The sequence below is a fragment of the Anomaloglossus baeobatrachus genome, chromosome 9, assembly GCF_048569485.1.
Source record: "Anomaloglossus baeobatrachus isolate aAnoBae1 chromosome 9, aAnoBae1.hap1, whole genome shotgun sequence".
Classification (NCBI taxonomy): domain Eukaryota; kingdom Metazoa; phylum Chordata; class Amphibia; order Anura; family Aromobatidae; genus Anomaloglossus; species Anomaloglossus baeobatrachus.
The window spans coordinates 231833183-231849059 of NC_134361.1; the positions used below are offsets into that span (position 1 = coordinate 231833183).

The following is a 15877-nucleotide window of genomic DNA, read 5'->3' on the forward strand; positions in this document are numbered from 1 at the left end:
GGTAGGCACAGGAGGAGATATGGCTCACTCGATGGCGTTTGAGGTAGGCACCGGAGGAGATATGGCTCACTCGGTGGCGTTTGAGGTAGGCACAGGAGGAGATATGGCTCACTCGATGGCGTTTGAGGTAGGCACAGGAGGAGATATCGCTCACTCGATGGCGTTTGAGGTAGGCACAGGAGAAGATATGGCTCACTCGGTGGCGTTTGAGGTAGGCACAGGAGGAGATATGGCTCACTCGGTGGCTTTTGAGGTAGGCACAGGAGGAGATATGGCTCACTCGGGGGCGTTTGAGGTAGGCACAGGAGGAGATATGGCTCACTCGATGGCGTTTGAGGTAGGCATAGGAGGAGATATGGCTCACTCGATGGCGTTTGAGGTAGGCACAGGAGGAGATATGGCTCACTCGATGGCGTTTGAGGTAGGCACAGAAGATATGGCTCACTCGGTGGCGTTTGAGGTAGGCACAGGAGGAGATATGGCTCACTCGATGGCATTTGAGGTAGGCACAGGAGGAGATATGGCTCACTCGATGGCGTTTGAGGTAGGCACAGGAGGAGAAATGGCTCACTCAGTGGCGTTTGAGGTAGGCACAGGAGGAGATATGGCTCACTCGATGGCGTTTGAGGTAGGCACAGGAGGAGATATGGCTCACTCGATGGCGTTTGAGGTAGGCACAGGAGGAGATATGGCTCACTCGGTGGCGTTTGAGGTAGGCACAGGAGGAGATATGGCTCACTCGATGGCGTTTGAGGTAGGCACAGGAGGAGATATGGCTCAATCGGTGGCGTTTGAGGTAGGCACAGGAGGAGATATGGCTCACTCGGTGGCGTTTGAGGTAGGCACAGGAGGAGATATGGCTCACTCGATGGCGTTTGAGGTAGGCACAGGAGGAGATATGGCTCACTCGGTGGCGTTTGAGGTAGGCACAGGAGGAGATATGGCTCACTCGATGACGTTTGAGGTAGGCACAGGAGGAGATATGGCTCAATCGGTGGCATTTGAGGTAGGCACAGGAGGAGATATGGCTCACTCGATGGCGTTTGAGGTAGGCACAGGAGGAGATATGGCTCACTCGGTGGCATTTGAGGTAGGCACAGGAGGAGATATGGCTCACTCGATGGCATTTTAGGTAGGCACAGGAGGAGATATGGCTCACTCGGTGGCGTTTGAGGTAGGCACATGAGGAGATATGGCTCACTCGGTGGCGTTTGAGGTAGGCACAGGAGGAGATATGGCTCACTCGGTGGCGTTTGAGGTAGGCACAGGAGGAGATATGGCTCACTCGATGGCGTTTGAGGTAGGCACAGGAGGAGATATGGCTCACTCGGTGGCGTTTGAGGTAAGCACAGGAGGAGATATGGCTCACTCGATGGCATTTGAGGTAGGCACAGGAGGAGATATGGCTCACTCGGTGGCGTTTGAGGTAGGCACAGGAGGAGATTTGGCTCACTCGGTGGCATTTGAGGTAGGGACAGGAGGAGATATGGCTCACTTGATGGCATTTGAGGTAGGCACAGGAGAAGATATGGCTCACTCGGTGGCGTTTGAGGTAGGCACAGGAGGAGATATGGCTCACTCGGTGGTGTTTGAGGTAGGCACAGGAGGAGATATGGCTCACTCGGTGGCGTTTGAGGTAGGCACAGGAGGAGATATGGCTCACTCGGTGGCGTTTGAGGTAGGCACAGGAGGAGATATGGCTCACTTGATGGCATTTGAGGTAGGCACAGGAGGAGATATGGCTCACTCGGTGGCGTTTGAGGTAGGCACAGGAGAAGATATGGCTCACTCGGTGGCGTTTGAGGTAGGCACAGGAGGAGATATGGCTCACTCGGTGGCGTTTGAGGTAGGCACAGGAGGAGATATGGCTCACTCGATGGCGTTTGAGGTAGGCACAGGAGGAGATATGGCTCACTCGGTGGCGTTTGAGGTAGGCACAGGAGGAGATATGGCTCACTCGATGGCGTTTGAGGTAGGCACAGGAGGAGATATGGCTCACTCGGTGGCGTTTGAGGTAGGCACAGGAGGAGATATGGCTCACTCGATGACGTTTGAGGTAGGCACAGGAGGAGATATGGCTCAATCGGTGGCATTTGAGGTAGGCACAGGAGGAGATATGGCTCACTCGATGGCGTTTGAGGTAGGCACAGGAGGAGATATGGCTCACTCGGTGGCATTTGAGGTAGGCACAGGAGGAGATATGGCTCAATCGGTGGCGTTTGAGGTAGGCACAGGAGGAGATATGGCTCACTCGATGGCGTTTGAGGTAGGCACAGGAGGAGATATGGCTCACTCGGTGGCGTTTGAGGTAGGCACAGGAGGAGATATGGCTCAATCGGTGGCATTTGAGGTAGGCACAGGAGGAGATATGGCTCACTCGGTGGCATTTGAGGTAGGCACAGGAGGAGATATGGCTCACTCGGTGGCGTTTGAGGTAGGCACCGGAGGAGATATGGCTCACTCGGTGGCGTTTGAGGTAGGCACAGGAGGAGATATGGCTCACTCGATGGCGTTTGAGGTAGGCACAGGAGGAGATATCGCTCACTCGTTGGCGTTTGAGGTAGGCACAGGAGAAGATATGGCTCACTCGGTGGCGTTTGAGGTAGGCACAGGAGGAGATATGGCTCACTCGGTGGCGTTTGAGGTAGGCACAGGAGGAGATATGGCTCACTCGGGGGCGTTTGAGGTAGGCACAGGAGGAGATATGGCTCACTCGATGGCGTTTGAGGTAGGCATAGGAGGAGATATGGCTCACTCGATGGCGTTTGAGGTAGGCACAGGAGGAGATATGGCTCACTCGATGGCGTTTGAGGTAGGCACAGAAGATATGGCTCACTCGGTGGCGTTTGAGGTAGGCACAGGAGGAGATATGGCTCACTCGATGGCATTTGAGGTAGGCACAGGAGGAGATATGGCTCACTCGATGGCGTTTGAGGTAGGCACAGGAGGAGAAATGGCTCACTCAGTGGCGTTTGAGGTAGGCACAGGAGGAGATATGGCTCACTCGATGGCGTTTGAGGCAGGCACAGGAGGAGATATGGCTCACTCGGTGGCGTTTGAGGTAGGCACAGGAGGAGATATGGCTCACTCGATGGCGTTTGAGGTAGGCACAGGAGGAGATATGGCTCAATCGGTGGCGTTTGAGGTAGGCACAGGAGGAGATATGGCTCACTCGGTGGCGTTTGAGGTAGGCACAGGAGGAGATATGGCTCACTCGATGGCGTTTGAGGTAGGCACAGGAGGAGATATGGCTCACTCGGTGGCGTTTGAGGTAGGCACAGGAGGAGATATGGCTCACTCGATGACGTTTGAGGTAGGCACAGGAGGAGATATGGCTCAATCGGTGGCATTTGAGGTAGGCACAGGAGGAGATATGGCTCACTCGATGGCGTTTGAGGTAGGCACAGGAGGAGATATGGCTCACTCGGTGGCATTTGAGGTAGGCACAGGAGGAGATATGGCTCACTCGATGGCATTTGAGGTAGGCACAGGAGGAGATATGGCTCACTCGGTGGCGTTTGAGGTAGGCACATGAGGAGATATGGCTCACTCGGTGGCGTTTGAGGTAGGCACAGGAGGAGATATGGCTCACTCGGTGGCGTTTGAGGTAGGCACAGGAGGAGATATGGCTCACTCGATGGCGTTTGAGGTAGGCACAGGAGGAGATATGGCTCACTCGGTGGCGTTTGAGGTAAGCACAGGAGGAGATATGGCTCACTCGATGGCATTTGAGGTAGGCACAGGAGGAGATATGGCTCACTCGGTGGCGTTTGAGGTAGGCACAGGAGGAGATTTGGCTCACTCGGTGGCATTTGAGGTAGGGACAGGAGGAGATATGGCTCACTTGATGGCATTTGAGGTAGGCACAGGAGAAGATATGGCTCACTCGGTGGCGTTTGAGGTAGGCACAGGAGGAGATATGGCTCACTCGGTGGTGTTTGAGGTAGGCACAGGAGGAGATATGGCTCACTCGGTGGCGTTTGAGGTAGGCACAGGAGGAGATATGGCTCACTCGGTGGCGTTTGAGGTAGGCACAGGAGGAGATATGGCTCACTTGATGGCATTTGAGGTAGGCACAGGAGGAGATATGGCTCACTCGGTGGCGTTTGAGGTAGGCACAGGAGAAGATATGGCTCACTCGGTGGCGTTTGAGGTAGGCACAGGAGGAGATATGGCTCACTCGGTGGCGTTTGAGGTAGGCACAGGAGGAGATATGGCTCACTCGGTGGCGTTTGAGGTAAGCACAGGAGGAGATATGGCTCACTCGATGGCGTTTGAGGTAGGCACAGGAGGAGATATGGCTCAATCGGTGGCGTTTGAGGTAGGCACAGGAGGAGATATGGCTCACTCGATGGCGTTTGAGGTAGGCACAGGAGGAGATATGGCTCAATTGGTGGCGTTTGAGGTAGGCACAGGAGGAGATATGGCTCACTCGATGGCGTTTGAGGTAGGCACAGGAGGAGATATGGCTCACTCGGTGGCGTATGAGGTAGGCACAGGAGGAGATATGGCTCACTCGATGGCGTTTGAGGTAGGCACAGGAGGAGATATGGCTCAATCGGTGGAGTTTGAGGTAGGCACAGGAGGAGATATGGCTCACTCGGTGGCGTTTGAGGTAGGCACAGGAGGAGATATGGCTCACTCGGTGGCGTTTGAGGTAGGCACAGGAGGAGATATGGCTCATCCGATGGCGTTTGAGGTAGGCACAGGAGGAGATATGGCTCAATCGGTGGCGTTTGACGTAGGCACAGGAGGAGATATGGCTCACTCGGTGGCATTTGAGGTAGGCACAGGAGGAGATATGGCTCACTCGGTGGCATTTGAGGTAGGCACAGGAGGAGATATGGCTCACTCGGTGGCATTTGAGGTAGGCACAGGAGGAGATATGGCTCACTCGGTGGCATTTGAGGTAGGCACAGGAGGAGATATGGCTCACTCGGTGGCGTTTGAGGTAAGCACAGGAGGAGATATGGCTCAATCGGTGGCGTTTGAGGTAGGCACAGGAGGAGATATGGCTCACTCGGTGGCGTTTGAGGTAGGCACAGGAGGAGATATGGCTCACTCGATGGCGTTTGAGGTAGGCACAGGAGGAGATATGGCTCAATCGGTGGCGTTTGACGTAGGCACAGGAGGAGATATGGCTCACTCGGTGGCATTTGAGGTAGGCACAGGAGGAGATATGGCTCACTCGGTGGCATTTGAGGTAGGCACAGGAGGAGATATGGCTCACTCGGTGGCATTTGAGGTAGGCACAGGAGGAGATATGGCTCACTCGGTGGCATTTGAGGTAGGCACAGGAGGAGATATGGCTCACTCGGTGGCGTTTGAGGTAGGCACAGGAGGAAACTTTAAACATAACGTCCATGCTGCTTTACTAGAACTCCAAAAAGCAAGTCACACACAAGGGAAATAAATAAATGGCATTATTTGGCAGGAAAAACAGAATACACAGTCCTAACAATGGCACTTTAGTATTAGACCAGCATAAAAGTCCAAGCCTGGAGCCTTCACACAGGAGGACTTCCTACCTCCACGCACAGACAGCTAATGAATCCACTTGGACTTCTTATGTCCACCATACCACACCCCAGGATGGAGCTTTGTGAGCAGTCGGGCCCACCTATCTGTCTGCTAGTAAACCTGACCCTTGTCAGCCCTATTAACCTCTTATATTTGCTGGAGTCAGCTACAAGGCTGACAGTGGCATGTAAAAGTTTGGGCACCCCTGGTCAAAATTACTGTTATTGTGAAAAGTTAAGCAAGTTGAAGATGAAATGATCTCTAAAAGGCATAAAGTTACAGATCACACATTTCCTATGTATTTTAGGCAATAAACATTTTTTTTCATATTTTACATTTTAAAATTAACAAAAAAGAATTTCCATTGTATTTCAGGCAAAAAAAACCCCATATATTTTCATATTTTACATTTGAAAAATTACAAAAAGGAAAATCGGTCAGTGCAAAAGGTTGGTCACCCTTGGAGATTTGTGTGGTCAGATAACTTTGATCAAGGTTTCAGACCTTATGTAGTGGCAGAGTCCCTGCTTACTCACTGCCGCGCTCGGGTCGCGTCCTCCCCTATGGCCGCCTATGTACTCCTCTGCTCCCATCTCCTCCTAGGGTCTTTTCAAGCTGCACAGGATCCCCAGGAGTGCGCCTAGGATGCACTTGTGCACACTGGCCCTCCTCTAAAGGGTCGGTGCGTTATTTCTTTTTACATGCCACTGAACATCACAGAGGATAACCACCTCTTTGATACATATCTCCCATCCATGACGTGTCCATTGGCCATCTTCCAGCCCCCATAAGAAATCCAGCCTACACCAGTGTCCCCCATAACAGATCAAACCTATAACAGTGTCCCTATTTTAGAGCTGGCATTTTAAAGGTGCCCCTCATAACATTGGTCTGTGAGTGACTAGATTGGTCTTCTAGTAAGATGCATTTAGATTGATGTCTCATGATACTAGGAGGAAGGAAAGGTTCTGATTTGCAAGATGCTTCACACAATTATGTCAAAGAAGATTTGTTTATTCCAATTAATGCGGCTTACTAGCGAGGATCATACATGGGGGCGTCTTCTGAGGTCACTGGTACTGTATCAGTGGAGGACCAGAAGTCCAGTGACGACTTTAGTTTATCACCTAATCAGCCCTCAGACAAGGCTGAAACCTGCGACAACAGTAACGGGAACGTTCTCGATACGACCCATTCCAGGAACACAGAGGAGGAGACCATTGAATTATGTATAGAAAGGTTACTCCAAAGATGTTCAGCCGCAATAGAGCAACATCAGGAGAAAGATGAACCCTCTGACCAACGCCAGCGCCGGTCAGTTCTTCTGTTTCAGGTAAGGGTTTATAATTGACAATCTCATTTGTGCACCTGGAATCCTGCAGCAGCGCGAGGTGTCTCGTATGGCTGAATTCAGACTGCTGCACTTCACCATCTTCATATGGTCTGGTCTGACCCGAGCTTAGAGTCTCCTATGTCTTTGAGGTTGTAAGTTCATGTCTGGAAGAAATTAAAAGTAGATTTCACTTGAATCTAAAGCCAGCTTTACACGTTGCAATTTCACATACGATATCGTAAGCGATTTGCAACGCCCCCATCGTATGTGCAGCACGTTCAATTTGTTGAATGTGCCGCGCATACGATTAACCCCCGTCATACATACTTACCTCCCATACGACCTCGATGTGGGCGGCGAACGTCCACTTCCTGGAGTGGGAGGGACGTTTGGCGTCACATCGACGTCACGCGGCAGCCGGCCAATAGAAGCGGAGGGGCGGAGCTGAGCGGCACGTAAACATCCCGCCCACCTCCTTCCTTCCGCATTCTGGGCCGGGAGCCGCAGGAGGCAGGTCAGATCTGTTCATCGTTTCAGGGGTGTCACACACTGCAATGTGCGCTACCCCGGGTACGATGAACAAGCTGACGTTCAATTCGTCAGGAATGAACGACGTGCGTGCGATGAACGTTTTTTTGTTCAATCGCAATTGCACGTCGCTGTCACACACTGCAATGTACCTTACGATGTCGGATGTGCGTCACTTACGACGTGACCCCGCCGACACATCGTAAGATATCTTGTAGCGTGTAAAGCCGGCTTTAGAGAAATGCTTCAACCCAATTCACTGTTTTGGTTTTTTTGCCCTTTCAGCTCCTGGCCAGTTGCTTTGGCTTCTTAATATCTGCCGAAAAAAAACCAAAACGGGCCAGTTCAAGAGCTGTCATTTTTAGGCATTCAAGTTGATGTAGCGGCTATTGTCTTCCACCTTCCTACAGAAAAAAAATCCAGGCACCTCGAGGCCCTTGACTTATTTTTGCAGTCACTTTTACAAGTGCAAGGGTTTACTTTTTTTTGCATGCCATATAATTCCCATGGGCAGAGTCTTCCAAAGACATTTGTCTCTGACTGCCATATGAGTTGTCCAACCTCTCATCCGTGTGAGCTATCCATTAAGGATGACCTTTGTGTTCGGGAATCCTTCTTCAAGGCATAAAATGGGCAGACCTGTTGGCGGACGGGGGAATTCCTGACCTTAAACTCATTATTGGTTGTTCAGGTTTTGAGAGCTTTGGGGCCATTTGTCTCATATTCTGGTGTGCAGATTTGTGGAGATAGAGGTCTGGAGTGAACTGATGAAAAACAAATTGGTGATATTTGGGGCTTGTACATTGGATTATATCGGTCATCGTTATCATCTCCACTCGTTTTAGGTTTTGCCTGTAACGTAACATCCACTTGAAGACCCATACACATTAGCTATTGTGATGCCCCAGGGCAGTGGGGTACTCGGTCCCGGGCTTGTGTGACACTCAGGGGAGTCGTGGTCGCGGCCGATGCCCAATCCCGTGACCCCGAGGGTTGGTCCGAAATAAAAATGGGTTTAAATAAAAGAAAAGAAAATAGTTTTTGTCGACTACGCCACTTGCGGTGTGCGGCCAGGTTATTTGAAGCCGCCGCTGCAGGGTTCCGCTGGGCCTGATGGAGTTGTGCAGCTTAGGTGTTTTGGGCCCTCTGCAAGCAGGGCTGGACCCCAGCAGTGGGTGATAGGGATTGTAGTGAGAAATAGTCAGTGTGAGTGCACGGGGTGATCAAGAACACAGTCCACACCAGTATTGCAGTTTCCACTTGCCTTTACTTTTCTGTGGTGGTACCTGAACCCTCGGGTGCAGGTCCCAGGTGTATCTGCTCCCCTTGTTCTCCGTGCCAGCTGTGACCTGGGTTGGCTGTCCTCCGTGGACACTTGTTGTTGATGGGCTCCCGTGGCCTAGAGCTACTTGGGAACCCCTCCGTTTCTGTCTTGGTCCTATTGCAGAACCTGGACTATTTAAGGGGTTCAGTTCCCGGTCCACTATTTGCTGCTTCTACTGCAGACTTTTTGGGTTGGCGATGGACCCTGGAGATCTTCTCACCCGGCAGAGTTAACAGCTGACCATAAAGTGTCCCACTGTCCTAGGGTCTGCACCCCTCCTTGTGCTGAGTACTGTGAGCCTTGGTTCCAGACTTCCACAGGCCTCCCGTGGTACCTGGAGTGTGACGCTTCCACAGGTAACCCACGGTGCCTGGAGTCCTGGTTCCGTACTCCACCATCACTCACTCCTTTTACAGAACTCCGGTGGTTCTTCAAGTCATTGTCAGTACTTTCCACTTTCTACTACTCCTCTCCTCCTCTCCTTCACTCCCTTCTCTCTCTCCTCTGACTGACTGCACAACACTTCCTCCCGCCTGACCACTGGCCCCTCACCCTCACTGGGTCTTTCCTTTAGGTTGGGTGGCTACCATCCAATCAGTGCCCTCCCCTTTTACCTGTTACTAGGCAATCTCCCAGTTTGGTGTTAGGGTTGTATGGCCTGAAGGTGCTGGTGTGTTTGCTGGCACAAATATTCCGGGGTTTGGGTTTTCCACGGATTAAATTTGTGGCACCTGGTACCTCAGGGGTGCTACACTATCTCTACCATCTCATCTATACACAGGAACGCATGGCTCGTTCCTTTGTTCTTGGACTTTTCTGGAAGTGGCTTATCTCCTGAAGAACAAAAGGATCATTCAGGAGATCCCCAAATTCATAGGATGGTTTGTCATTCTTACCAAAACTGATGATGCCTCCATGGTGCCTGTCATGATTCATGCATGGCCCTGCCGATCCTGAGCCCGTGCATGTATCCTGCCTCCTGGGTTTAGGTCTCTTAGGAGGAGCCTGTTTGTTCTGGCCTGGTTCCGGGGGTCACACCGCTATATCTTGGTGTTGCTGCATCCGGGACACCGCCAGTGATATTTCCGGCTCTGCTGGGTGCTCCAGTGCTCCTGTGAGAAGTTCTCTGTTTCTTGTCCTGCTATCCGGAAATGTTTATCCTGACCTCTGTTCCACTTACCAAACTTGACTTTTGTCCCTCTTGCCTGACCTAACCTGATTTCCGTTTCCCCGACCTGACCTCCATTTCCCCAGCCTGTCCATACCTCTGTCTCTCCTACCCGTCCTTTCCTCCATACCTACCTATCCTTTGGTCTCTTGTCCTGTCCCCTGTTCCCCACTCCCTCCACTGTGCTTACTTGCTCTCCCGATATCCGACCTCGGCTCTGTTCCTTGACTTTGGATAGTTTTCTCCTCGGTACAGACGTGACATCCCGGCATAGACCCTGACTGATCAACAACCCCTGCTCTTGTGTTAGCCACCTCTAGTGGGCATCTGTCTAACCACACTCAGGAGTTCGTTTCCTACCTGAGTCCTGGTGCCCCCTAGTGGTAGCTTGACAGTGCCCCTCAACAAAGTATAATGACCCTAAAATGAGGGCTGCTTAGGCCATTACACAAAATGAGTATCTCGCCTCTGGTGGCAGTATGGGGTAATTTACCCCTCCTGCCCCACCAAGAAAAACAAAGCTCAGTAACGTTGCATGGAGTTGGTCAGGAGCTAAGCCTATTCAATATGCGGTAGATGAAGGCTGGGTCACACAGCCAGCATCTGTCATGAACTGCATCATCTGGAGATGAGTTCTGATTGCTGCTGTTAACCATTTACATCCTAGTGTCAATTTTTAACAGCAGAATTTAAATGGCGCAATTGTGTGCTCACTCTTCCCTTACGAATGATCGTGGTTATACATTATATAATAGAAATGATCATCATTATCCATTGTATAGACCGAGAGATAGCGTACGCCACCATAGAAGAGGGATGCCTGACAATCGTCTGGGCACTGAGGAAACGTTTACCCTATATGTATGAGGGGAATTCACAATAGTAGTGGACCACAATCCATTGACCTGGCGACATTGGGTGGAGGGAACACATTGGTCAGGTACGAGATGGTCTTTGACCAAAATGACCGAGGCCCCGGAGTCTCGGAGCCCCACAGCCTCCACGCCCTCTAACCAGACCCGCTACAGCCTCCACGCCCTCTAACCAGACCCGCTACAGCCTCCACGCCCTCTAACCAGACCCTCTACAGATGCTGGTTCATGGTCGCTGAGGTGTCCACCTAGTCCAGAACACTTGTCCTTGTACCACATTCACAATAACCCCTTCACTGCCCTAAATCACCATAGATAACTTATTAACCAATCGGCTGGAGTTTTATTGAATAAAATACTGTAGCATGGTGACTTAGTAAATATAAAACAGGCCTTGTTGCCCATAGCTACCAATCAGAGCTCAGCTTTCATTTCAGAACCTGCTCAGGAAAAATGAAAGCTGTGCAGTGATTGGTTGCTATAGGCAACACGGCCTGTGTTATGTTTTGATAAATCTGCCTCAATTTTTTCCTCATATTTCATTATCTAAACATGTATAATTCTTCTGTATGCATATAGGTATTGTAATATATATTATATCTACCACTCAACCGTCCCATATCATGTTTGGGGACATCATATTGTTTAAAGGGTTTCAGTGGGGCCATCATACTGTTTGTGGGACACTAGGGGTCATTATACTGTTTAGGGGTGCCTGAGGGGCATCATGCTATGTGGGGGGGGGGGACTGTGGGACATCATACTGCTGGGGGGGTCAATGCGGGCATCATAATACGTGGGTGGGGCATTATACCATGTGGAGGCAGCACTGGGTGCATCAGTGTTTATGGGGGGCAACTATAGGGGGCCATAACAAGGGTGTGTAAACACTAAGGGGCTTCTTCAGGACCACGATTTCTGTGTGGATGCACAAAAAGGACTGAGCGAGGTTAGGGAAGTGGCTCAGCTGTCAAAAAATGTTGCGGTAGTAGAAAAGGTGTCCTTATTATTAGTCCCACAATGTGAGGAGGTGCGTGTCTGTGTATGTATATATATATATATATTTATATTTCTCCCTATGGCTCTACACCGTAAACAGTATATTAAACCTTTATGCACACTGCATTTTTGGTGCAGTTTGTGGCCCACATTTGCATGTCTTTCCTTTTCCCAGCAAAGTCAATGAGAATTCTGAAGTGCTGTGCACACATTGCTTCTTTTTTCCTTGCAGTTTTGGGTGCAGAAAAAAAAGCAACATGTTAATTGTTGGTGCTTTTTTTTTTCCCGTGTTTTGTGGCCCTTCCAGCCATTGATTTAAAAAAAAAAAACCCGCAAAAAATGCACCAAAAACGCGTTTTTTTGGTGCGTTTTTCTGCACAAAGTTTCAACACCAAAAACTCAAGAGTGTGCACATCGCCCTAAAATCATTATTTTATATAAAATTACCCATCAGTGCAGAGAATCCTGTGTGCAGCGGATCATAGCGGGGGCAGCGCCGGGGTGGGCACGGGGGACACGCGGGGACATTTGCCATACATAGGCCCCTGCGATCAGTCCCCTCAGTCCTATCTTCTGCAGGTTTCTGCATTGCTGATTCCCTCCTCCCAGTGTGTAGTGTTACTGGTTTCCTGGAGCATGCTGGGAGATCAGAGAGGATGAGGAGGAGACAGGCCTGCACTGATATCTATAGGACGTGTGTGCACATTGCTGGGCTGCAGAGGGTCGGCCATGTCTGCAGCTCTGGAGGAATTGCTTGAGAAGATACATACAGCAGCTCTGGTGAGAGGAGAAGCCTGGCTGCGAGAGAAAGTGGCAGAAATCATTGCAGAAGAAGGATCACAAGATCCCCCTCCATGTGCTAAGAGGGGAAGAGCTTTGGAGCGCAGGAGTCCATCCCCGGTGCCCAAAATTCAACGCAAGAACCCTCTAGAAGTGTCCGGTGGGCCGTGCCCGGCTTCAGAGGGGCCTTGTCCTGCGAAAAACCCATTCAGTGTAGGCTCTGATTCACGAGATGGTGATAAAGGTTTGCGGATTCCGGTTAATGCGGCTTCCCAGCGCGGATCAGACAGTGAACCATCTTCTTCTGCGGAGAACCAGAAGTCCAGTTCCTCCAAGAGCGGGCAGCAGTGCTTCAGTCCGTCACCCAACCTGCGCACGGTCAAGGCTGAAACATGCGACAGTGATAGCAACCGGAAAGTTCCCGGTACGACCCAATCCAGCAACGCGGAGGAGTCCATTGAATTCCGTATAGATAGATTACTCCAAAGCTGTTCAGCCGCAATAGAGCTACAACAGGAGGAAGATGAACGGTCTGAACCAACGCCGGCACCGGTCAGCTCTTCTGTTCCAGGTAAGGGTTTTCAATTAGCAATCGCCTTTGTGCACCTGGAATCCTGGAGCCAGCGCGGGGCGTCCTTTACGGCTGAATTCAGACTGCCATATATAACAGGCCGTATATATAACAGTCCGTATAAGGTCCGGACTGATCGTGCATCTCCTAAAACAAAATTGGAGTCTCCTTTGTCTTCGAAGTTCTAAATTCATGTCATGAATATAAGAGAAATACTTGAATAGCTATTCCCCATTTTTAAAACAAAATTATTGGGTATATGGTGACTTTGAATATAAGCTCATACAATCTTCTCATCATTGTAACCCACTTAAGGCCAAATTCAGAAGTCCACGGAACATGATCTGCGTAAGGCCAGTGGTGGATGGACCGGCCGCAGGTGTCCTGGCCCACAATCAGCAGCCATATATGAAGCTGTTGAGTTTGGGTCAGTAGACCAGCGTTTGGTCCGGACATGATGGTCCTTACTTGGACCGTATTTAACAGATTTCTAAATTTGGTCTTCAGCAGAGGCTTGGGTCCTGGCTTTTACACCACGGGATCAGACCTCCAAATGCCGCTAATCAGGGTCCAGGCCTTATATGTCACCTATAGGGCAACTGTTCCCTTTTCCCTTCTTGCTCCATGTTTGCATTGACTCGTCATTACCTTAACTAACAAATTCTGGAATTGCATCATATTTGATTTCCTATATTCCATATATATTCCATATTCTTACATTAGAGGGAGCTTATCAGTTCCTCTCTGCCCATTAAAACTCTATACCCTTGGCAGGTAGGTAGGACTGTAAACTTACCTTTGTGGCCTTTTGAGAGCGGTATAGTAGGTGAAAAAAAAATCAAACTTTATTCCCTGCACAGAATATGATGCCTGGACCGGTCGGGGGTCTCCTGACCCAAGATCAACAGCCCCAGGTATGTCTGAGACTGTAGACTTCAGATCAGGAGACTCCTACATGGACCATGAAACTTGGGCATCAATGCGCATCCTGGAGTTGCTGCCCTGGATAGACCGGTAACCTAGGAAAGTGGAAGCCTATATTCTTAAGGGGGATTTACACGCAACGATATCGCTAACGATATGTCGTTGGGGTCACGGAATTTGTGACGCACATCCGGCGTCGTTAGCGGCGTTCTTGCGTGTGACACCTATGAGCAAGTGTTAACGATCAAAAATACTCACCTAATCACTGATCGTTGACACGTCGTTCATTTTCAAAAAATCGTTGCTGGCGCAGGACGCAGGTTGTTCGTCGTTCCTGAGGCAGCACACATTGCTACGTGTGACACCCCGGGAACGAGAAACACCTTACCTGCGTCCTCCGGCAACGAGGTGGGCGTGACTTTCATGCAGCTGCTCTCCGCCCCTCCGCTTCTATTGGACGCCTGCCGTGTGACGTCGCTTTGACACCGCACCCTTAGAAAAGAGGCTGTTCGCCGGGCACAGCGACATTGTTAGGAAGCTAAGTCCATGTGACGGGTACTAGCGATATTGTATACCACAGGCAGCGATTTGCCCGTGATGCACAAACGACGGGGGTGGGTGCTTTCACGAGCGACATCTCTAGCGATGTCGCATGTAAAGCAGCCTTTAGGATACGGTTTCTTCATACATTTGGCTCCTTGATTCCCAATGTTCCCTTGGCTGGTCTATTCGACGCTCTGCTTTTTTTTTTTTAAAGCACTACTCCAGCGTTTTGTTTATTCGCAACACTGGAGTTGTGCTTTAAATCGAAGTCCCCTGACCCATGTCTGATACTTCCTTTCTGGGGGTGCTCCAGTCAGTCTTCTGGGATTTTGGACCTTTTGGCAGCTCCAGTGTTTCATGGAGAACGCCTTAGGTCACAACTCAATACATCCCTGACAGCCTCGTTCCGGACAGTCAGAAGTTACAAGCACAAGATTGCGTCGGGAAGACGTGAAGACGCTGGAAGGTGAGTGTTTGACCTGGGGCAACAGGCTTATATTTAAAGTGTCACTTCAGCCCTGAAAAAAAAAAACAAAAACGCTGAAGTTGCGCTTTAATTTGCGTTTATCCCCAAGAAGGAGATCATCATCATCTATCTTGACGCACAACCCTACTTTGGTCTTGATATCGGTGGCATCTTTGGCGCCTCTGGTGCTGATCAGACACTGCGATATCATGACATTGTGGGGCTTAGTCAACTCGGGAAGGGCCAAAGAAGGCGCACATCTTAATCCTGCCACATAAATTTGATGCTGAATTCGAATTCTGCCAGATGTGTCCATCGTCCATGTTGGCATAAAAAAGAAATGGCTGCTTTCTCGTATGTCTCATTTATTGGGCTATTTCTTTAATTATTACTAGGGATGATCGAATACCTGAAATATTCGGCTTCGCGAATATTCGACAAATAACTCGGCGCTATGCGAATATTCGATGCGCAATGTAAGTCTATGGGAAGCCCGAATAGTTCCGAAAAGTTGTTATTCGGGTTTCCCATAGACTTACATTGCACATCGAATATTCGCGAATAGTCGAATAGTGGTGACCTATTCGGCAAATATTCGCGATTCGCGAAGCCGAATACTTGAGGTATTCGATCATCCCTAATACCTATCCATGGGATTGGTGGTAGATCAGATCAATGGAGGCCCAACTACTGTGACCCAAATTGATCGTTATATTGGACCGGCAGTGCACATGGTCAGCTGGACGGTTTTTTTTACAAAGGTTTTCCCATTTGGTGCTCGATTTCTTCTTTTTATTTAAGGTCTTTCATTCCCTTTTTGAACAGGTTGTTCCGCATTCTCACATTACT

At 50.1% G+C, this 15877-nt stretch overlaps 1 protein-coding gene across 4 annotated transcripts in view; it reads left to right on the forward strand.

Moving 5' to 3' along the window:
* The window catches only part of LOC142251706 (uncharacterized), a 68174-nt gene that overhangs the window by 19484 nt on the left and 32813 nt on the right, over positions 1 to 15877 (forward strand). For 2 of the 4 annotated variants that reach the window (XM_075324759.1, XM_075324760.1), the window contains exon 1: positions 12398 to 13095. The exons of the other annotated variants lie outside the window; for them this stretch is intronic. In XM_075324759.1, coding sequence (XP_075180874.1) covers positions 12474 to 13095 — 622 coding nt within the window. In that variant the 5' untranslated portion in view covers positions 12398 to 12473. Of the gene's footprint in view, positions 1 to 12397; positions 13096 to 15877 lie in introns of those variants that run through there. 4 annotated transcript variants of the gene reach the window in all.